The sequence below is a fragment of the Pundamilia nyererei genome, unplaced genomic scaffold (assembly GCF_000239375.1).
Source record: "Pundamilia nyererei isolate P.nyererei 1_Seehausen unplaced genomic scaffold, PunNye1.0 scaffold00033, whole genome shotgun sequence".
NCBI lineage: Eukaryota > Metazoa > Chordata > Actinopteri > Cichliformes > Cichlidae > Pundamilia > Pundamilia nyererei.
The window spans coordinates 2,354,244-2,376,160 of NW_005187434.1; the positions used below are offsets into that span (position 1 = coordinate 2,354,244).

The 21,917-nt window shown below is 41.5% G+C and overlaps 6 protein-coding genes across 7 annotated transcripts; 1 reads left to right on the forward strand and 5 right to left on the reverse strand.

The window, feature by feature from the left end:
* Positions 1-416: 416 nt before the first annotated feature.
* wu:fa19b12 (uncharacterized protein C9orf40 homolog) lies at positions 417-1,916 on the reverse strand. The gene is made up of 2 exons (XM_005729484.1): positions 1,432-1,916; positions 417-1,184 (listed from the first exon to the last, which is right to left on the reverse strand). Exons 1-2 carry the CDS (start codon positions 1,798-1,800, stop codon positions 1,023-1,025), a joined length of 531 nt encoding a protein of 176 aa, XP_005729541.1. The 5' UTR covers positions 1,801-1,916; the 3' UTR covers positions 417-1,022.
* Positions 1,917-3,072: 1,156 nt separating this feature from the next.
* carnmt1 (carnosine N-methyltransferase 1) lies at positions 3,073-7,032 on the reverse strand. The gene is made up of 7 exons (XM_013909891.1): positions 6,930-7,032; positions 5,424-5,590; positions 5,102-5,242; positions 4,811-4,989; positions 4,342-4,455; positions 3,849-3,952; positions 3,073-3,756 (listed from the first exon to the last, which is right to left on the reverse strand). Exons 1-7 carry the CDS (start codon positions 6,957-6,959, stop codon positions 3,559-3,561), a joined length of 933 nt encoding a protein of 310 aa, XP_013765345.1. The 5' UTR covers positions 6,960-7,032; the 3' UTR covers positions 3,073-3,558.
* A 1,399-nt stretch (positions 7,033-8,431) lies between these two features.
* LOC102200640 (serine protease inhibitor A3K-like) lies at positions 8,432-11,589 on the reverse strand. Its single transcript, XM_005729485.1, has 6 exons — positions 11,561-11,589; positions 10,500-11,115; positions 10,321-10,388; positions 10,031-10,224; positions 8,706-8,853; positions 8,432-8,626 (listed from the first exon to the last, which is right to left on the reverse strand). Exons 2-6 carry the CDS (start codon positions 11,107-11,109, stop codon positions 8,432-8,434), a joined length of 1,215 nt encoding a protein of 404 aa, XP_005729542.1. The 5' UTR covers positions 11,110-11,115; positions 11,561-11,589.
* An 836-nt stretch (positions 11,590-12,425) lies between these two features.
* Positions 12,426-14,892, reverse strand: LOC102200929 (dual specificity protein phosphatase 26-like). Of its 2 annotated transcripts, XM_005729487.1 has the most exons (4): positions 14,724-14,892; positions 14,440-14,626; positions 13,735-13,946; positions 12,426-13,644 (listed from the first exon to the last, which is right to left on the reverse strand). In XM_005729487.1, exons 2-4 carry the CDS (start codon positions 14,616-14,618, stop codon positions 13,448-13,450), a joined length of 588 nt encoding a protein of 195 aa, XP_005729544.1. In that variant the 5' UTR covers positions 14,619-14,626; positions 14,724-14,892; the 3' UTR covers positions 12,426-13,447. The 2 variants fall into 2 exon arrangements, with proteins under 2 accessions (XP_005729544.1, XP_005729543.1); XM_005729486.1 differs by having other exon boundaries at positions 14,440-14,892.
* Positions 14,893-15,935: 1,043 nt separating this feature from the next.
* bag4 (BCL2 associated athanogene 4) lies at positions 15,936-19,037 on the reverse strand. The gene is made up of 5 exons (XM_005729488.1): positions 18,748-19,037; positions 18,118-18,237; positions 17,715-17,945; positions 17,255-17,524; positions 15,936-16,969 (listed from the first exon to the last, which is right to left on the reverse strand). Exons 1-5 carry the CDS (start codon positions 18,823-18,825, stop codon positions 16,514-16,516), a joined length of 1,155 nt encoding a protein of 384 aa, XP_005729545.1. The 5' UTR covers positions 18,826-19,037; the 3' UTR covers positions 15,936-16,513.
* A 457-nt stretch (positions 19,038-19,494) lies between these two features.
* On the forward strand, positions 19,495-21,911 carry lsm1 (LSM1, U6 small nuclear RNA associated). Its single transcript, XM_005729489.2, has 4 exons — positions 19,495-19,707; positions 19,858-19,926; positions 20,071-20,186; positions 21,576-21,911. The coding sequence occupies exons 1-4, from the start codon at positions 19,662-19,664 to the stop codon at positions 21,744-21,746; spliced, it is 402 nt and encodes a 133-aa protein (XP_005729546.1). The 5' UTR covers positions 19,495-19,661; the 3' UTR covers positions 21,747-21,911.
* Positions 21,912-21,917: the final 6 nt, after the last annotated feature.

Below are 21,917 nucleotides of genomic sequence, written 5' to 3' on the forward strand. Positions count from 1 at the left end.
CCACTGTTTTAAATTTAAAACCAAAGTGCTTTATAATGCAGCATCTGACCACCTGCCTGGATACGCCAACCACAGCTGTTCCCTGCACAACTGATGTTTACCAAACAGAAATGGTTTGCAAAGAGAGCTGAGGATCAGCTGAATGTTAACACAAAAACCTTAACAGATGTGAAAGCATTTTTTTTTTGTTACAGTGCAATAAAAAATTTTTTTGTCACTCTTTGAATAATCGTGACAAATAATCATGATTATCATTTTGGCCACAATACTTCAGACCTAATAAAATGTGAATACATGTGGTATGAATGTGTTACAGATGGATCTCCGCTTCCTGTCCAGTATGTGGTGTAGAGGGTGGTCAGCATTATCGTTGATAAAACCATAAATAAAACCAAACAATTAAAAGAAAACTCACAAATATATATTTTTATTGTCAATGAATACAAAGGCATGTAACAACCAGCTCTAACTGGCAATCAGATGTGTACAAAATGTACAACCAACAATTCAGTCACACAATTTAAAAAGTGCAACCCTACACAACTGGACCAAATTTGTTCTGAAAGGCAACTATTATCTGCAGACCAAGCATGCATCTTTAATTAGATCTCTAATTAGTTAGACACATATTTATATAATCCTACTCAACTGTAGGTTTGCAAAGTAAGGACTCAGCATTGAACATGGGAGATCAGTCACTGCTGTTATCAGGCTGTCTAAATGCTGGTCACACAAAGCTGCTGGATCTATAAAAGGTTTGAAAAAAGTTCCACTTAGGTCTGTGAAATCTTGCATTAGACTGTTTTCCACTTAAGGGGGAAAAAATAAAATAAATAAAGCCTGTATTGCTCTACAGGGGCAGCCTTGGCAGGTTTCGGTTATCGCATCTCACCTTGATGCATTTCAAGTAACCTGTTCTTGATGCCTCTATTTGCTGAAGAACATCACATTGTCCTCATCATGTTCCCATGCTTTAAACGGGAAGAGGCAGCTTTCAATAGGCCTCGCTGTACCAATCATCTTCAAGTCTCCATGGCGTCAGAAGAAGATGCTTTTGACTTGTCTTTTGTTTTTGAGTGGGCGCTTGCATCTTCTAGCAGTGAAAGGTCAAGCTCAGGTAAAGGCACCCTCCAATACTGGAAGGAGTTGTAAGTGCAGTCTTCAGTGTTTGCGTCCTCATCAGCCTGAAAGGGAACAGACAGATAGAAATGTAACGTCCAAACGCAACTACGTGGCAACATTTTGTTACCTGCTGACCAATCAGTCCCCTTTTCACTGGTCTATACAGAGTACAGAAAAAACAAGTCTAGAATGTGTAAATGGTGACATCTAGTGGACACTCACTGTAATCACACCAAATTCAGTTGTATTGCATGGTCGCTAAAACTGCAGTGAACATCCCCGACTTCTGTTATATTCTCAATAACTTACTTTATCATTAGATTTGGGAACAGCGGTATCTGGCTCCTCGCTGCCCTCTCGTGGTCGTTTCTGGGAGCTCGTGACTGAAGAGCTGCGACGGTCTTGGAAACTTCCAGACGTCTGCACCGCCGAAACATTTACTGCACGCTTCCTGGCATCGTAGTGTGAAGTCTTGCGATAAGAAGCGGTCTCTTCTTCATCGAAATATTGCGGCCTCTTTCTGCAGCGGGTCCCCAGCAAAGCCAGGAGGGACGGCGGGCTCACGCCCCCGGACGGAGCCATGCTCTCCGCCTGTATGTCAACAGCGCAAAGGGAGCGGAAACACCTCTTGGAGGGAGAGTTGTGCAGCAGAGTGTCCTCGGCGCGCCTCTTTGCCATGCAGTCTGCCGGTACGCCACCGATGTGCACAGAAAACCTGAAATCCCTGTGATTGCTGGATAACACCGAAAGTGCGCAGGAGCGTGTTTAGTGATGCACGATCTCGAAATGATGAGCACCGGTAGTAGAATTATTGCAAAGAACCAATCAGAATAGAGCACTGCTTTCTAGCCCCGCCCAGAGCACCCAGTCTCCAATCACTTAACTCTCATCTACTTCCTGCAATTTACAACACTGCCTGATACTCATTGGTTTGTGTACATCAGGGCTCAGGAAAATATGTGCACTGACACAAAAACACAGACCACACTGGATGAGGAAAGCTAGGCTTTTGACAAAATCCTCCAAGTACTCACATGTGACACCGTTGTTATCTCAGTTACACTGACTTCCTGTTAAATTTAGAGTCAATTTTAAGATCCTGGTCTTGACCTACAGAGCTGTGCACGGACTGGCACCAGCCTGCCTGATCTGCTACAGCCCTATGTCCCTAGCAGGTCTTTGAGGTCATCTGATCAGGGCTTACTTGCTTTAAAAAATACTAAGAGGAGGACTAAGGGTGATAGAGCTGTGGCCCCTAGACTGTGGAACTCTCTCCCCCAAACATTAAGAACTGCGGACTCAGTAGCTGTTTTTTTAAAAAAACAACTCAAAACTCACCTTTTTAAAACTGCTTTTGGTTAATTTTTTGCCTGTTAGCTCAATGTATTATTGGTCGAAAACTGACAGAAAAGCCTTTTACATGACAAGTGTCATGTGTGTTGTCGACATATAGAAAGCATGCACCATATTGTTAGTCATTGGTGCCAATTTCAGTCATTATAGAGATGTACTGTTTAAAGGTTGGGGAAACCTGCAGTCAGCTGAACTAAAGAAGTCACTTGGATTAATAACAAAAACCTTTCTCACACTGAAAATACTACATCGAGATAAACAGAATCAACTTTTTGGGACACTTTATAAAGATTATAAATAGAATGTCACATTTGACCTCTGACCTCTCCTTTAAGGTCAATAGATTGATCTGAAGGTTATAATAGTGCTATATAGAGCTATTTAAAACTATGTTTGACCTCAAATAAGGTCAAACTTTCATTAAAAAAATGATTCTTCAAATTCTACTACCTTTGTTTTTATTGGCAACATTCATTACTTGTATATAGAGATTCTAGATATCGTCGACCTGTTGTCGTCTTTTCTGTTATGTTGGTGTTAATGTATTTGAAAATGTGTTTAAGTAAAACTGGAGAATCACATTTTTAAAATGTGAGGCTTTATTTCAAAGTGTGATGACAGTCCAAAACAAACAATATAAAAAAAATATTAGATGTAGTTATTGGCACATAAAAGAGAAAAAAAAAAGGAAAAAAAGGAAAAGCAGGCATTCACATCACATTCTCCTATCACATTCTCCTATCACATGCACACACGGAGCCTAAAAACAAAATGATGGTCTTCGTGGCCAGCAGCTGACACACAAACCACAAACACAAAGTAGCAGCCAATGGTAAGTGATTCATCTCAGACCCAGTATTTTGACTTTTGTTCAGATGGTACAGATCACTTTACTTCATATCACATCACCTTACTTCATATTACATTCCCCATTTTGAGCCACTTCAAGGTCTTGTGGATTCGGGCAGACATTTTTAAAAATATATCTGGCCAAAAGGAAAATGTTCCTTTTCCTTTGTTGTCATATTTCAGCCAAGGATTGTGCTCTTATGCTTTCACTTGGTTTTGTCAAAGGACATCTTGTCACGTCGGGCTGTCGGGACCCTCTCGGCGTGGCGACTTAGCAGCCGGTGGAGAGTTTTGTAGCTGGTCTTCGTTTTGACCATTAAAGTACTGCAGCTCTGCAGGCTTCCGCACAACAAAGTAGGCACAGTCGTAAACGTATCTCAGCATCGACCGGTCGTTCTCTGTGTAGGTGGTCTGCATTGACTCCTTCTCCACCTGCGGGAGGAAGTTTAATTTGATTTTACTTCTCGAGCAAGGTTTCGGACAAGCGTATGGCTGAAGCGGTAATATTTAGGTCTTCAGGTTACCTCGATGTGGAAGCCAAATCTGACCATCGCTGTCCTAATGTCTTCGTAGCTAAGCTCAACTGAGAGCTCGTTGGCCATGTTCTCAAAGTGATACAGCAGTGGACCTTGAAAATATTAAAGAATGTTTACACTGTTAAGTTCACCGACTTAAGAGGAGAAAATCTCATCCATGTGAAAGTAAGACTCGTGTTTCCTTTCTATTCAATCAAAACAATTTTGTTTTAAAACTGAAAAAGAAAAAAAAAGAAATATAAAGATCCCCTCTATTTATTATTATGGCTCATTTTTTCTAAACAAACCAAAAAAAAAAAAAAAGTCAACATAAATAATTACTAATGTGAACAAAATCCAGCCCTATAAAAAGATATTACAGAGTGAGTGAAGAAGATCTAATAAGGCCTTAATGGGGGGATGATAAGATGCAGCAACTATAACTAGCTTAGCTTAATGAGGACCTGCAGTAGTTATTAATAGTTTGAATACGGACACTCACCCAGGTTGATCCACACTCCACCAGGCTTAAGAATCTTCCAGATAGTTTCCACATACTCCAACACATTATGAGCCGTGTCGATGAAGAAGCAGGTAGCCACACAGTCCCAGGACTCTGCCAGAAACACAAAATATAATAATCTTTATTAATACTTATGCATTTTTTTTATTACTAATATTACTAAGGTGGACATGAGTGAGATGTATTCATCGTTTCCAGCACCTTGTTAAATCTGTGCCATCAAGAACTAAAGCAGTTATGAAGGCAAAGGGAATCCAAACCAGCAGAAGCAAAATGTACCTAATGAAGTGACCAGTGAGCATATTTTATAGTACATCCACATTGAAAAGTTTGAGTCAATTATATTGTGCTTTTTGTAGATGTAAAAATGTATACTTTCGAACAACATGAGTAGAGTTTGGTCCCCTTTTTAGAAATATCTCATAGGTTAAAGATACATTTTATTTACCTGGCTCATTGTAGACCTCCACAAAGTCCCCTGCTACCATGGAGAAGTCTGCATTTAGTGACAAGCTCTGAGGGTTGACATCAGGGAATCTGATTGGTCGTGTTTGGTCAGAGGATCGCTTGTTGTTGCTAAACTGGTGGATCCAGGGGTAGAGTGTCAGAGCATTCACCTTTTCACACCTGAATAGAGCAGTGAAGATTGACAAGGAGAGTAAGAGTAGCGATTACAGACGCAAAAGAAAATATTAGTTAAGGTGTCTGTTCAGCCTGTGCATTTCTGTGTAAGTTTTACCTATTGAGAACAAAGTTTGAGGAGAAGAGCATGAAGAAGCTCCATTCGTTTCCCTGGCACATGTAACCCAGCCGAGCTATCTCCCAGGCTAGACGGCCAAGCCCAGCACCCGGAACCAGCACGCTCACCTTAGACACATCACTGATATAATAAAATGCACAAAATGCACATATCACATAGAAAAAAACTGTGTAAGTCACATAATCACACCAAGATGTTGAAACTATAGCATGCAAAAAGCTGAATGCACATATTCAGCAACACTGACTTTCTCTTTATTGGCATGCATGTGTGTGTCCAATTTACCATGTAAGCTCCTTACTATTGATCACTTGGGAAAAGTCTTTGGATCTCTTGGATGATGGGCTTATAGCAGGAGTCCCTCTCAGCCTGGCCTGACTCACTCCAGTCTCTCACAAACTGTTTTATGGTGGACTTAAGTTTGTCCATGTCAAATGTAGAGGATGGACGAATCTTCCTTGGATCCTCCTGCTAAAAGAATGGAGACATCATTAAGTCACAGTCTTTTTTCATCTGCTCCCTTTAGGGGTCACTACAGAAGATCATGTGCCTCCATCTCATCCCATTCCAAGCATCCTCCTCTGTCACACCAACCATCTGCATGTCTCCTTCACTACATCCATGAATCCTATCCATTCTGGTCACACTCAATGAAAATCTTAACATCTCCAGCTTGGCCTCCTGTCTTTTTGTCAGTGCCACCGTGCTCAAACCATACATAACAGCAGGACTCACTACCATCTCGTAAGCCTCTCTTTTCACTCAAGCTGCTGTTCTACAGACCACACTGGGTGAGGACTGGGTGACACTGTTCACAAATCACCCCTGACCCTCATCTCCACCCACTCCACCCTGTCTGCACTCTCTTCCCCATGTATCTTTTGCACTTTTCAGTGCTTTGGATGGTTGATCCCAGGTATTTAAACGCATCCACCTTCACTACCTCCACTCCTTTCAGATTCACCTTTCCAGGTAACTCCCTCTCATACACACATGTAGTTGGCCTTGCTTTTCTACTGACTTTCATTCCTCTTTTCTCCAGAGCATACCTCCACCTCTCCAGGCTCTCCTCCTCCTCCTGCTCTCTACTCTCACTACAGATCGCAGTGAAGTCTGCAATAAATCATAACTCATGGAAACTTCTGGTTGACCTCATCTATTCATCATCACTGCAAACAAGAAAAGGCACACCTAACTCCAACCCATCATTAACTCTTACCTCAACCTCACCACTGTCTTGCTGTCCTCATACATGTCCTGCACCAGGCTCATATACCTGTCTGCTACTCGTCACAGCTCCCATCTTGGCACCCTATCATATGCTTTCTCCAGATCCACAAAGACACAGTGCAACTCCTTCTGACCTTCTCCATAATCACTCTCAAAGTAAACATCGTACCCATAGTGCACTTTCTCACCATGAAGACATACTGCTGCTCACAGATCATCACATCTCTTCACACCTAGCTTCAACAACTCTTTCCAATATCCTGGCTCAACGGCTTTATCTCTCTGTAGTTGCTACAGCTCTGCATAGCTTGTTCTTGAAAATCAGAAGCAGTAGACTTCTTCATTCCTCAGGCATCCTCTCACTCAAAAGATTGAGTTGAAAAGTGCACTGCCCTCTCCTGCAGACATCTCTATACCACTCAAGGTAAGTCATCCAGCTCAAACTGCCTTTCTATTCTTCATCTCTTTCATAGTTGTCCTCACTTTTGCCTTACTAATCACAGGAAAAAGACAAAACACTAGAAATAGCCAGCTCTGGATCTGTGATTACAGTTCATACAGCAGATTTAAGTCATACCCTCTCTCCGTATTCCATGTTCTCAAACATGTGGAGGCTGTGGTGGACGATGGCGTGCAGCACCTCCTGGTTGTGGTCCGCACACTGGCCGATCCGGGCCAGGTTGGACAAAACGTGTGGCAGCAGATTCTGGTGGTGCTGCGGAAGACTCTGAAACTGACGCTCCGCGCGTTTGACCTGCTCCTGAACATGGATCCTGGCAGGAAGACACAGAGCTGAGACTCAGGCTTCACCAGCTACACTGATCACCATAACCATACTGTGCACAAGGTTCACTTTTTTTCTCTTTCACTGTATTTAAGTGTGTTGTGAGCAGTGTGAAAGGCAGAAAGGGCTGATCAAAAGAGGTCAAATGCAGCGAGCAGAGTTGGTTCAAAAGTAGGTGTCGCAATTTAACGTTTAAATACAGTTTAAACACATCAGTAAGCCTTTTTTTTTCTCTTTAGACTTGGTGTTCTTCTCTATGCTATTATTTGCTAACACTGCCATGTATTGACACAAAACACCCGCGGCCTGTCTTTATTTCAAAAAACCTTTTCATACCTGTAATATCTAAAAGCATCAATTATTCTCCAGAAATGTTTCCTTTCCAGCCTGGCCTCCTCCTCCGGGCTGTATTTTATTCTTTCTTTTATATAATGTGGTCCACCTTTAGCTCCTTCTTGTCCTGTTGTTTCAGCCATATCTTGAAAAAAAAAAAAAAACCTTCACATCCAATCAAAGCGAGGCAAACTTCTTCTTCTTCTGATTGGTTTTCAGCGCAGCAGACTCTACGAGGCGCAGTGCTGCCACGTAGCGTCAGGTGACTAAACTACACGTTGTCTTTAAAAAAATCTATAAATTAACAATTTATTTTAAATAAATACAATAAATAAATACAATATTATACAAATATAAAATAAATACAGACAATAATGCAACTCAGCTCAGTAAAAGCAATCTGAACTCAACTCAGAAAACTTACTCTGTTGGTAAGAGCCTAATCCCTGCTGGCATGAACCTTTCAAGAGAATAAATAAAATGTATTTAATGTAATAACATGTAATAAACGCTATTTGTACTCACAGTCAAATTAAATGTGAAATATTGAAATGACTATTTAGTCTTTTCAGTCTTTTTTGACATAAAGTGCAATAGTGCATGACTTGATAGTTTAAGATGTATGCATCTTTATCTCACGCCTTTTTTGGTTTTCCATGTGCCTGGCCCAGAGGTTTCCAAGTGTGTTAGTGCAACATCTATGCATGTTACACAATAACGCATCATTATTAATAAAGATGATTGAAAACATGCTATATTATTGTTTACCCCTGAGAAAAGCTGATGCTGGGAATCCTGTTGTTTGTATTTTATCTTCTACTTGTCAAAAACAGGTAGAACAATACTAAAACCATGCAGTCATAAAAGAAGAGACATGACAAGTGAGTGTTTTTTGTTTTTGTTTTTCTGAGTATTTTATGTTTACTGCAACAACCGTGGAAGAACACAAAGCATTTCCTCCATCAGATGTTTGGGTTAATAATCTTTCCCATGAAAACAATGTTTTCTGTGTTACGCTCAGTGATGATGACCATAAATGGGCGGTTAAACTTCAAGACCGGGACAATCCGGAAGGAGAAGAGCATGATACCGATGCCTGTAGCAGCTGCTGCTGTGGCTCCAGCCTCATCAACATCCAGGGTGGCTTGGTGTACCACCTACAGCGCAGTGGAGTGAGAAACGTGTGAGAGGATTGAATAAAAGGGAGAAATGTGTGTTTAATAACACTGTCCTTACCTCTGAGACTGCCAGTTTATGCGCCTCTGAAATACCGGTCAGATTTGCACTATCACGAAACATGTCTGCCATTCCCATTTCAGTCAGCACTTTGCTCAGTTTGTAGGAAGTCTTGATGGAGAACTTTGGCACATATATGTTGTATCTCCTAAAAATTGTGAAAGGAATCAATAGTATTGATATTCATCCGGCAAGCATATTCAGGGTATGACAAAATATTTTTACTCTTCTTGAATTCTTAGTTTTTGCATGTTTGTCACACTTCTGTTTCAGATTATCAAACAAATTTTAACATCAAACAAAGATAACCTGAGTGAATGCAAAATGCAGTTATTAAAGGATAATTTCTTTTATTAACAGAAAAAAAGCTACTCAAACCTGCCTGCCCCTGTGTCATAAACTGCCCCTCCTTGTTAAAACATGAATTTACTGTGATTAACCACACGATTAAACACAATTTCATAAGCCACAGCCAGGCCCGATTACTGCCAGACCTGTTGAATCAAGAAATCACTAAAATAAAAACAGTCTGACAAAGTGAAGCTAAAAGATCTCAAAAAGCAATACATAATCTAAAGAAACTGCTGGAAAACTAAGTCAGTGACACCAATCAGTCTGGAAATAGTTACAAAGTTTTTCCAAAAAGTAAATAAATCTTGATGATCCCCAAGTATTTCAGTACGTGGACTGACATGACAAAGCTGAAGTTTTTGAAAGGTTTGAGTCCTGTTACGTCTGGCGTAAAACTAAGACCGTGTCCATGAAAAGAACATGGTGGTGGCAGTGTGATGGTCTGAAGCTGCTCTCCTATTTCAGCATCTGGGAGACTTCCTGTAATTGGTCGAACCATGAGTTCTGCTCTCTACCAGAAAAGTCTGGGGGACAATGTTTTGCACCCTGAAGAGTTATGCAGCAGACGATCATCTGAAACACACGAACTCAAATCCACCTCTGATTGGCTCCAAAAAAACAAAACAACATAAAGGTTTTAGAGTGGTCAAGTTGAAGTAAGGATTTCATGTTTTTAAAAAAAACCCTCCAATGTGTTTGAGAGTGGGCCAGAATCCCTGCAAACGCCTGACTGCACCTTGTGCTGCCAAAGGTGGCCCAAGCAGTTATTAGGTTTAGAGGGGAATTACGTTTTCACATAGGGATGGGTGGGAATCGGTAGTTTTTTCCACTTCATAAATGAAATCATCATTTAGAAACTGCATTTCATTTTTACTCCAGCTTTCTTTGTTTAATCTTAAAAATTTTAAGTATATGTAAATATGATGAACATGTCTAAACCAAGAAATTAAGCTTGATTTGAAATTCTACCCAACCTCTGCTTCTTCCATTTCAGCCATTTGTTGACATGGCCCGGGCTAATGGCGTTCTCCAGCGTTGCCATATTATCAGGCAACATCAGCAGCATGGAGTGGGTGCCGTTGAAGGGGAGGTGGAGGACTGTTGTGTTAATGAGCTTGTCATCATAAATATCAACATCCTCTTCCATTTTCATCATCTGGACTGGAACCTGGAAATGTGACAGTTTATTGGAAAACAGGTTGAATTAGGCGCAGTGATGTATAATTACTCCAACTCATCTCCGTTCTGAATCAGCTGCTTGAACCTGAACGTTCTCCGCATGGAAATGGTCGTCTGTGGTGTCCTGAGGATCGAACGGAGTCTCCCACTTTCCTGTTTTGCGGTTATAAGCAGAAATAAATCACACGTTACAGATGACACATCAAACTTAAACCTTGGAATAAAAGAGAGACCAGCCAAATCTCATCTCAGTTGACCTCTTACCTTTAAAGTATATGTAGCTGATGAGATACATGACTGTGTTTACATCCAGGCTCTCAACCAGCTTGTCAATCTTCCCATTGGTCTTGGTCTCCACATAATTGTTGATGGTATTGACACTCTCCGTGGCTTGGGTGAAGTCAACATTAAACCCTTCGGCAAAATAGGACTGCTTCAACACCTCCAGGAACTCGGGTTGCGGCTTAAAGCGGTTGTCCACGAACACGGCAGTCCCCTCACTGGTGTCACCACTCTTTGCGTTTTGCAGGAGCGTACGGAAGGACTGATCTACATCTGCTTGCATGAGCTGGGAACTGTTGAAACCTAGACCACTGAAAAGCTGCTGGTGGGTCTCCCCCCGAGCTCCTACGGACAAGGCAGCCAAGGCAGTAGAAATACTGACTGGTGAGAAGAAGATGTTTTTGCCTTGAAAGTCGGCATGAGTTGCTAACTTTCTGTACAGACGGAAGGCAAACTCTTTGTTTGCTGTGGACACCTGTGAGAGGCTGCTGTCAGTTTCTTGGTCTTGATCGGCATGGCCCAAATGGTGATGGCCTCTACCCATGCAGAACACTGCTGATAAGATCCAGATAGCCAAGGCTGCATGCATCATGGTCAACTGAGACAAAAGTTCACAATCGATTGTTTGTTCATGTGGGTTATGCAATATTTGCTCCTGAAAACAGTCAGTTTTGCTCTTTCGTACTGTGAACTGAGTTTCTGACCAACACGCTATGCTGCAACAGTTTTTGCTAAATTCCCAACAAATTTCTGTGTTTCTTTATCTCCTCACTCATTTGAAGCAGAGGGGCCAGATTTAATCCCTAATGTTGCCTATCAGAATTTACTTACGTACATTAAAATCCAAATTGGCTGTTTTGTGTATGGGCTGGTTAAATCTGTTTATAGACGTCATGATAATTAGCTGCAAATATTCAGCGTCATTAAGAAGAGCTTAAAATCAAAGTTACAACTTACAGTCTACAGATGTTACATATTAAAGATAACCGTGCATCTGATGGCGGGACAGTTAAACATGCTAATAAAAAAAACATATCGCTTACCTTCTTCTGGTTGGAGCTCACTGTATGTATTATCAGCCACAGAGAGTGAAGCTGGACAGAGGGAGACCTTCTATTTATGAGGACGATCAGGCCGAACTTTGACTTTGTTTGCTCTTTGTCTCAGCCTCTTACTTGCTCAACCTCTGCATTTGTTCCGTGCAATGACTCCCCTGTAATCATGGCATCAAACTGAGTTCACACAAAATGCACAGAAAAGCCATTGTTTGTTAACGCAGGGGTACAAAAAATGCCATAGGTGATCACTAATCACCAGCTGTGCTGTACAGTATAGCAGTTGAACTTTGATATCACCCTGTCAACACTGATGTCAGAGAGAAATGTTTCTCTGTTGTGCAATGAAACACTAAAACACTTTTGAAAAGTTAATTTCTTTATTTATGCAACAGCTATTGGTCGAGTTAAAATTTCAGTGCAGTGCTGAAAAACACATTTAATATTTGGCCACCATGGAGCCACATTACTGTGCAAAGGTCTTGAGGTGCCCATTATTTCTTAGTATTTTGTTGGGAAAACAGTTATTGAAACAAATGCAAAAATACATGTTAATACACTATATAAGGCAAAAACAGAGCTTAACAAAGCTTGAATGCTAATATTTGGTATGACTACCTTTACTCTTCAACACAGCCTGAACTGTCTTAGGCTGCTTTCTTGAGTTTTCTGTAAGTAGTCTTCAGGAATAGCGCTTCATGCTTCTTGAAAGACCTTCTTTGTTCTGTTCTCTGTCAAGATGATCCCATACTGCTTCAATAACGTTGAGTCTGCATGACTGACAGTGTTGCATTGTGTGTTTTTCTGTCCAGGTAAGTTCTGACTGTAGCGGAAGTGTTTTTGTGATCATTGTCATGCTGAAAAAATGAAGCATTAACAAACCAGATGCTTTCCAGATGATATTACATAGTGGGTCAAAATCTGATGTCACTTTTCTGTGTTCATTGGTTTTGACAAGATCATCAACACCACTGTCCTAAATGAATGTCCAAACCATGACAGCAACTCCATCGTTTTTCTCAGCTCTCTAGTGTGCCTCTCTCCTGACCTTCCTTATACATACTGGCAACAATTTGAACCCAAAATTTCAAGTTTGGATTCATTCCATAAGACTTGTTGCCACTGATATTCAGTACAGCTCTTGAGTAATTTGGCAAGAATTAAAAATAGCATCTTAACAGATCTCAGCCTTCCAATGAGAACATTTCTGATGAGGCTTCAGCGAATAGTAGATGGATCACCTGAAGTGCCCAAAACATAAATCGGGTCAGGATTTGTTCCTTTTTCCACAGACAATGACTTTCAGATGCTGCATCTGCTGTAGATAGCTTTTTGTATTTTTGGCCTGGCACTTCTCCTTTAGTTCTCACACTGGTCCATTCATTGAGTTAGGTGCCTTTTTTATACTGAAGTGATCCATGAGTCAGTGTTAACCATGAGGCTTAACAACATTAGAAAAAAACAACAACAACACATTCCTCTGAAAATGGTCAGGTAGAAGCGGCCAATGTCCAAAGAAAGAGCTTCAGAAAGCCTACAGAACTATTGATCAAGACCACGTTTAAAAATTACGAAAAAGGTTTGGTTCCTCGAAAGCGGCATATAAAGAAATCGGTGGTGGCTCAAAACTTTTCCACAATATTTATGTAAATTAAGCTGACTGCTAAACATCTTGTAAAACATCAGTCCATTTAACATGTACAAATGTAATGTTTTTATCTTAACGTTCATAACAATGAAGACCAAAGAAAGGATCACATGCTGTAAGACCCCAAAGTAAAACGCAAGAAATCTTTCATGCAACACATCATCTTGACATTAAAGATTAATCTTCTGGACCCGTGAAAGGTGACTAGTAATGCTGTTAGATGGGTTTCAGCGATGTTTGCCAAAGAGCTGCTCGTCCAGTTTGATGAGCTGTCGAAGGAAACCTCGGTTAGGAATCACACCACGGCTCTCTTTCACAGCACAAATAGCCTCGACGAGAGTGAGGTTCTGCTTCAGCATCAGGTAAGCCAGGACCAGGGTGGCAGAGCGGCTCACTCCTACATGACAGTGGACCAGCACTTTGCCTTCACAGAGAAATATTAGATTAAATTCCACACATCAAATCCATTTGCCTTTGAACTGTATTTATATCATTTTTAACTTTCTCCTCTTACCTCCTCTGCTCAGACCTCTATGGATAAAGTCTGCTGCTGCCTGGAAGTTGACACTCATGTCATAGTTACAGGAGTCATGAGCCTCTACGCCCATGTAGGTGATCTTCATTCCCTCATAGATATCTGGTTGTCCCTTACGATTACTGTGAGCTGCGTTCAGGATGTGAGTGATGTGATTCTTGTACAAATCAGCCTGGTTCTCTGCACTGTGTCTGGAAAACACACCACTCTGTATTCAGACAGTAGGTTACACGGCATGTATGCAATATTTCATCGTGATAAACTGATCCTTAGAAAAACACTTTAAGCATGCGAGTTCGAACATTCGTCTTGCTTTCATGCCAAGGCATCGGTGCAAACGCTTACATGGCGTTGTTGTAGTTTATGCAAGTTCCCACTGTGGAACGCAGCAGGACAAGTGTCACGTTACTCATTCTGCATTTGAATCAGATTTATGATCAGCGCCTCTTTCATGTATGTGGAGTGAATCCAGGACTTTTGATTTATTTGAGTATTTTTACTAAAAGTATCAGATGACTCTCTCAACACAAGAAAAACATTTGGAGATTTAGAAGTCAGGAAGTTTCCTCAGAGTCATAATCTCAATTTGAATCTGCTGTATATAAGTAAATACTAACGCTAGAGGAATAGGTGCAGTTAGATTATGTCAGAGTTCATCAAAAGAAATAAAGAGGAGTTACTTACTGGTCACCAATGTACAGCCTAGGCCACACTTCATCTGCATGACTGATTATGGCTTTGCCAGTATACAAGAGTTTTTCCAACTCAAACACAGCTAATCCAGGTGAACTCAGGTCAATTTCCAATTTCCGCAGAGGCGGCTCTGCATTCCACCACACAGGAAGTTTTGATGTATAGGACATCGCTTTTTCTGTCGACATGGCAATTTTATCTTTTGTAATGGTTTGTTAAGGGTAGGCAAAAAGTTTAAAAGGTGAAAAGGTTATGGAAGAGTTTGCCGAGACTACCTTTTACAGCTTCGCTGATGAAGAAAACTGCAAACAGACTATTCCACAGTTGGTCGTCTGTAACCAGTGACTCAAGTGGAGCAGGCTTGTTTGGCTCAGATTCACTCACCGGAGGGTGTCCTGTGTGTTGTCAGGCCATTTGACCCTTGAATTAAATTAGACTGCACTTGGAGCCATCATGGGCGGACATTAATGCTTTTGCGTCCAAATAGCTGTCTATTTAAAGAGCTCAATGCAGGCCTGCAGCTGAAGGCAGTGTGACCTCCAAGCACCAGTTTCTACTTGAGAAAAATAAGCAGCCTTCTCATTTTTAAAACAGAACAACATTTAGAAATGTTGTATGACTGATACCTAAACAGTCTGATATTCATGCGTGTTCGGTAAAGGCAAAGCAAAAACTAATTTGATCAAGAGTTAAAAAAAATATACTGACATTTAATCATTTTTCTGCCCCCCCCTCCCACATTTCACTTGCGATCTTTTCACCGTTTATCAGGCAAAATTCCCCATCCTATGTTGGAAACATGCATTACATCTAAAACTACACAGCGAGTTGCATTTGAGCAGAAGGGGAAATAAACACACAGAAAATGATTTTCTTTTCCATGCAAACCTTGTGATATTTTTATATATTTTTTTTCTCCTAATTATATAAAACCCATCCTCTTAAATATGGCACTTTTTGCTAAAACACATCAAGAATGTCTGAGGAGGGAAAAACAAAACAAAACATACACACACGATAATGGACAGTGATGCGCACACAAAAATCCGTTTGATATAAACATAGATTTGTCCTCATTATCAAAAGGACAGAAAGAAAAACATTTAATCCAACCTTGTCCTTCAGCATAAAACATGACTGAAAATGTTCAAGTAGAGATTTCAGTTTTATATATATTTGAATGTTCAAAGATGGAGAAAAGGAACAGCTTGTCCAGTCATACTTAATCAAGTCTTTATCAGTGAGTCAAGTGAAACACATGGCATTCATATGTAGGTCTGATTCTAGGTCTTCATCAAAAAAGATGAAATAATTGGGAACAGCAATCTTCTGGGGGATTTTCACTAATCTGCTACACTCAAGGCCCAGTTCTGAGCTCTGAGATATCATGATTGTATCAAGTGCCTATCTGACATTACAGTGCATGCAGGGCTTAAACTGAGTGAGAAAAAAAAAAAAAAAAAAAAAAAAAAAAAAAACAACTACACAGACAGAGGCATGGAGAGGTACGTGGCTATGGACAAAATGCATTTACTCCATTAGGTGAAAGCACAATTTCCTGATCATGCAAAGGGACCGTGAGATGAAACGACAGCCTGCTAAAGAAGTGCAAGAGCTGATACACTTTGGATCAGACTGAAACTGACCCACATTCCTGAGGGACAGCGTGATGATAATCTGCGTCCTGACTCAGAGACAACAGAGAGCTGCAATGTGGCACTACACAAGTTCATCTTCCAGTGACTCGCTCCTGCTTTTGCAGCTGATAGAGTCACTCACTGAGGCTGACGCAGATAACCATGAGCTTTCACGTCTAATACCACCATACCTTTTATACCAGCATTATTAGGCTTTAAAGTTTGATTCCACGTGCCAGTAACTGCTGTGTCTTTTTCTTTGGTCCATGCCACCTTTCACAGGTGTTCTATAGTAACATGGTGGTGGGGAGGAGAAAAAAAAAAAATCCCTACAACACTGGTCAGCAAAAGACGACAAGAACCTGAACATGTCCATGGAAGATCAGGAAGATGAAAACAAAGTGACCCACAAGCAGAACAAGTCCAGCTCAGAAAGCTTTCTTTTCCAGCTGGTCCAGAATGGCCTGGATTCTCTGTACAGCCTCCTTTCGGGCTTGCCGGACACTCTCCTGTCCCTGAGTCTCCACAGAGTCTAGCACCAGCAGCTCTTTGGTAAGCAGTTCCTCCAGACAACGATAACTCTTGTCTGTTTTTTTGCCAACAAACTCATCAACGTCTTCCTGAAGCAGCAGTACTCTGGCCATGACCTGCTGGACCTTAGCCAGACTGGGGTTATCGCTCAGGGGCTGAGGTGCAGCCTGACTTGGAGTTGATGCTGGAACCGAAGGCGGGGCCTCAGCTTGCGAAGCATTAGGATCACCTCTCCCAGTTTTATACATTTGTGGAGGAGAACTTATTTCAGTAGGATTACCACTGGGGGGATTCGGGGATGGTGCTGGCTTCGGTTTAGGTCCCACCGGTGGGGCGCGTTGGTGCTGTTGGTCCTACAGTAACACAAGAGTTTGAAAAATATTGTGTTTAAAATATTTGATAATATAAGGCTGTAAACTGACTCAAATAAATATACCTTAGCAAAGATTTGGTATTTAATTTTTAGAAAATCTAATCCCTCCAAAAACAGATGCTATCCACCCAGAATAGATGCGCGATTACAGAAAACAAAGTGCAATGGCTGTTCTAGTTTTACAGTTCATCATGACAGTTGTAATACATTGTGTGCACATCTGTGTTTCACAAAAAAACAAAACAAAATCTCTTAAGATGCTTACCTTGGGCTGGTACGGTGGAGGAGCACCTGTTCCAGTTCCTGGCCACGCTGGAGGATGTGGTGGACGGACTGGATTCCCATAATGGTTTTGTGGAGGCTGTTGCCCCGGCGGCCATGGCTGCTGTGAGGGTACATATGGACCAGAGTGTCCCCATGCGTCAGCCTGCTGGCTGGGATGAAGTGACTGGCCAGTTGGGTATGGGGGATTTGGAGGCAACGCATGGCCACTATCATTGTAGTGAGGGTACGGTCCGGGAGGATATCCAGGACCCTGAGAGCAGAAGACAAATGTCTCACATTCAGAAAACATTTCTTTTGCGTTTAAAAAAAAAGGCATCTGTTTTTAGATAAAATAAATAAATAAATAAAAATAAAATTACAGTGTATAATATACCTCATTTGTAAGACTTTATTTAAACTATTGTTATATTTGAAAACTGTGTGCGCTTAAATGCACCAACCCCTTGGCAGTGTGGCCCAGGGTAGTGATGATGCTGGTGTTGAGAATGAGGCTGTCCAGAAGACCCACTGCTTTGCTCTGCATGGCAGCCTTGGTTAGGATAAGAACCCGGAGCCGGTCTTTGAGGGTCAGCACAGTAGAAAGGGTTGGATGGGTGGAAACCACTTGTTGAATACTGACTCTGTGCTGGACTGTAGACTCCATGGCCGTTTGGATAACCACCAGGCATTACCTATGTGAAAGACACAAGAAGGGGAACTAGTTATTTAAAATAAAAAGTATAAATCCATCAGAGATACAACAACTTTGACAAGATAGATGTTAATATGAAAATGTAAGCATAAATCCACTAACCCAACCTTAGAGTTAGAGGTACTGGTTATGCTGCATCTGTATAGCCATACCTGTGGATTGTACTGTGGTTGAACATCTGATCCAGAGGGATAGGTATTTGCATAGTGCCCTGTGGAATGAGACTGAGGATACCAGTAGTGTGGAGGGTAGCCTGGATACTGAGGAGCATCCTGCAAATACAGTCACAAAGCATGGTTGGCACCAGAGTACTTACAAATAGACATTGGTATGACACAAAACTTTAAAACTACGCCTTCAACGTCACAACCAATCCCAGGACAAACAATAACTGTGCAAACAGGGACATTGGTTCATCTGCCTGCGGAACCAGTTATGCAAAATCCTTAAGAAAAACTAACCGGAAATAAAAGGGCCCAACATGTCACAAGAAAGACACGAAATACTGACTCCTTCTTTCAAACACGTGGAGTCTTATTAACAGTGGCGTCACGTCAAGATTAACGTAAAAGTCCCGGAAAACAGCTGAACTCTGTCCTTAGCCGTTACTATTACATAATGCTAGTTAGCTCAGTTAGCCACGCAGCTAGCATAGACAGGGCTTTGTGCGAGCTGGCTGAAAATGATCTCGGCCACAAATTCACGCTTTTCTTTAAGGTTTAAAGACACCAAAAGAGTCTGAATACCACGAGAATATGTCTGAGCTGTGTCCACTTACTTACCATACTGTTATTCCAGTTCCCGTGATTATTTCCGGAGTTGCAAGTCGAGGGCCAGCCGGGTTTCAGATTAGACTGCATTTGATAATGATGATGCTTGGACTAAGCGCTCTTACCAGCAGCCGCCCTGTCATCTATCATTGTGGGAGGGGGGAAACAAATCTGCAGCGAGCCTCGCGTTACTTATCGGATGTGTCAGGTCGTCTGAAACGCCAGCAGCAATGTTGTCGTTTTCCTATACAAGTGCGGACCCCTCGGTTGAAGTCGGGAAACGACTGAATGACGTGAGCGCCCCCGTGCTGCGCCTTTAATAGCGAGGCGCTGCTAAACCTACAGATGTCTCACTCCGTCCGATTTTTTCTGGCACAACCAACGTTTGGACGGAGAAAGTAACGCCAGAGTCTACCATCATTACACTAGCTATAAATTTATGATATGATTTTAAGACGTTAAACGTCTATTTTCTGGGCGTATTTCAACAAAAATATACATGTATTTACATAATGTACGGCGTTTTGAATTGTTCCGGCTCTGTGACCAATATTGTGTAAATACGATCTTTGCCGACGCATGCGCGCCAGTAGACGTTATTGGCCAATGGGGGGAAAGGTCATAAAAATAACATTTTAAAAACATTAACTGCTATTTTAATCTTCAAAACCCACCGATGCCTGAAGTTATATTTATTTAAAGATGTATTTTTTAAAGGGCCGTTCCTGCGTGTTAGAAATGTAGTGAATCGCCAGCACACGAAGGGTTAAATGCTTACAGGAAGTTCATCCCTGGCGTGTATAAAGACGCTTCCTGTGCTAATTTTGTGAGAAACATGTATTGAAACATTAATGGCTTGACGGTATATACAGATATAAGACTCAAATAAGAAGAAGAAGAAGAAGAAGAAGCAGCAGCAGCACAAGATGAACTACGTACCAGGGACGGCAAGCCTCATTGACGACATCGATAGTAAGTTGGAGGAGTGATTTGATGGAGCTGATTTGGTTTAAAAAGAAACAATCGTTTCAAGATGTGCAGCATCGTGTCCGACGCAATCTGGATCATCTGCAGCGGGTTTAAACTGTCATTTAACGTGCTCCTCTTGTTTGTATCCCACAGAGAAGCACCTGGTGCTGCTCCGAGATGGAAGAACATTGATTGGTTACCTGAGAAGCATTGATCAGTTTGGTAAAACTCTTAATTATATCCACCTTTAGTATTGTTTTTCTGAGTCGGGTCACTGCATTGGTTACAGCAGGCTCAGTTTATCTGTCATTATGATTCCCATGATCGGGTCTGTTCTTTATTTACCCCGGTTCTTTTGTCCTCCAGCCAATTTAGTTTTTCACCAGACAGTTGAGCGCATCCATGTGGGAAAAAAGTTTGGTGACATCCCCAGAGGAATATTCATCGTGAGAGGAGAAAATGTGGTGCTGCTTGGAGAGATAGTAAGTAGACATAATCTCGTTTTCACTTTGGTTTTTGAAATGGTCAGAAGGATGCAAAGTAAGGCTCACTAGACATTGTTACTTACATTTCCTTATGTCCTTCACACACTGCATTGATACAGTTGTGAGAGTAGGGCTTGACATAAATGGTGGCTAAGGGTCCTCGGGCTAGAGCCTATCCCAGTTGACACAGATTGAGATCTGGCCTTTCTCACAGAGAGACGCGCAGCCATTCGTGGGCCAATTTAGAATCACCGATTAACCTAACATGGTTATCTTTGGACTGTGATAGAAAGCCGGAGAACCCTCACCAGTCTTTCTGGTACAAACAGATGCCAGAAAGACTGGTGGGCTCAAACTCCTTCCTAAGAGACAACAGTGCAAGCTGCTGATGCATCCTTAACATCCGACTCTCCTTAATCATGCTTGTCTGATGTACGTCAACAACCAAGGTGACGCATTACAGGGACACTGCTGTGACACAGGACCTTCAAGGCCAGTACACTGAGCAGAAGTGATTCATGAACTCTTCTTGCGCTGTTATTCCTACCTAATGCTTGACAGCAGTACTCTGCTGTTAAAGGGATCCACATCATGCTGTAACAGTACAGCATGTCATGATGTAAAACTGCTTCAGTCATAGCAGAGGCTCAACAGCACCTGTACTCTGATCTGCTTCTCAGTGCTTTAGAAGATGTTGCTGCCTTTTGTGACATTTGCCTGATGATTAGGTTCATTTGATTGTTAATTTATTTCTGTTCTGAAATGCTGATGGAAATGGAACGGCAGTGATTAACTACTTGGTGCCTTTTGGTGAGCTTGCATCTGGCAAACGATGACCGTAAGCTGACATCAAATCCTGTGTCACATCAGAAATGATATTGACGCACAAAAAGGCACATAGTCTCAGCATACGACATCTTCTGCACGCATTCATTTATGTATAGTTTTAAGAAAATGTTTGTCAAGCATGAATAAACAGCATTTCTGTTCATGCTGCTTATTATCAGAAAGCAGTTTGTGATTGATGGTTGGCATGAACCATGCAGTCTTCTTGAAGATTTGCAGATGTTTCATGCCTTTAGTTCTAGGAAGTGGCAGGTGTGCAACCTGTCCTCCTTAACTGGAAAAAGGAAATGGCTTTTGGAGAAGTCATTAGCACAGAGGTTCACTTTATTCTTCTACATTATTTGTGTTTGATAAAGACACTTGTTTGCTTCATTAGTGTAATCAGATTGTTTGTCAATAATCAAATTTTTGATCAGGTATTTTATTAGTAACAATTCAAAGTTCCAGAACGCCCAGTAATTCCAATTAAAATGTGTTCAGTAGTATTATCTGAGTGTTTCAGGCCTGTGCAAGATGTGACACGGTCTCTTGTCTTTGCAGGACATGGATAAGCCCTGTGACACGGTGCTGCAGCAAGTCTCCATTGAAGAGATCTTGGAGGAGCAGCGGCTGCAGCAGCAAGCCAAACAGGAGACAGAGAAAGTCAAAATGCAGGTCCTGAAGGACCGAGGCCTGTCCATACCCAAAGCTGACAACCTAGATGAATACTAGCAGCCTAGTTGCCGTGGGCCTCTTTCTCAGTTGGCATTGAACTGACAAGTTTGAAGTTGAACCTGAGAGCGCATGGGAGCCTGACTTTTTGTTTTTAAGTGGGGAGAACATACCATTATATGGAGTCCAGCTACTGTGATGTACTGTATCAATTTAATTTGAGGTTTGTAA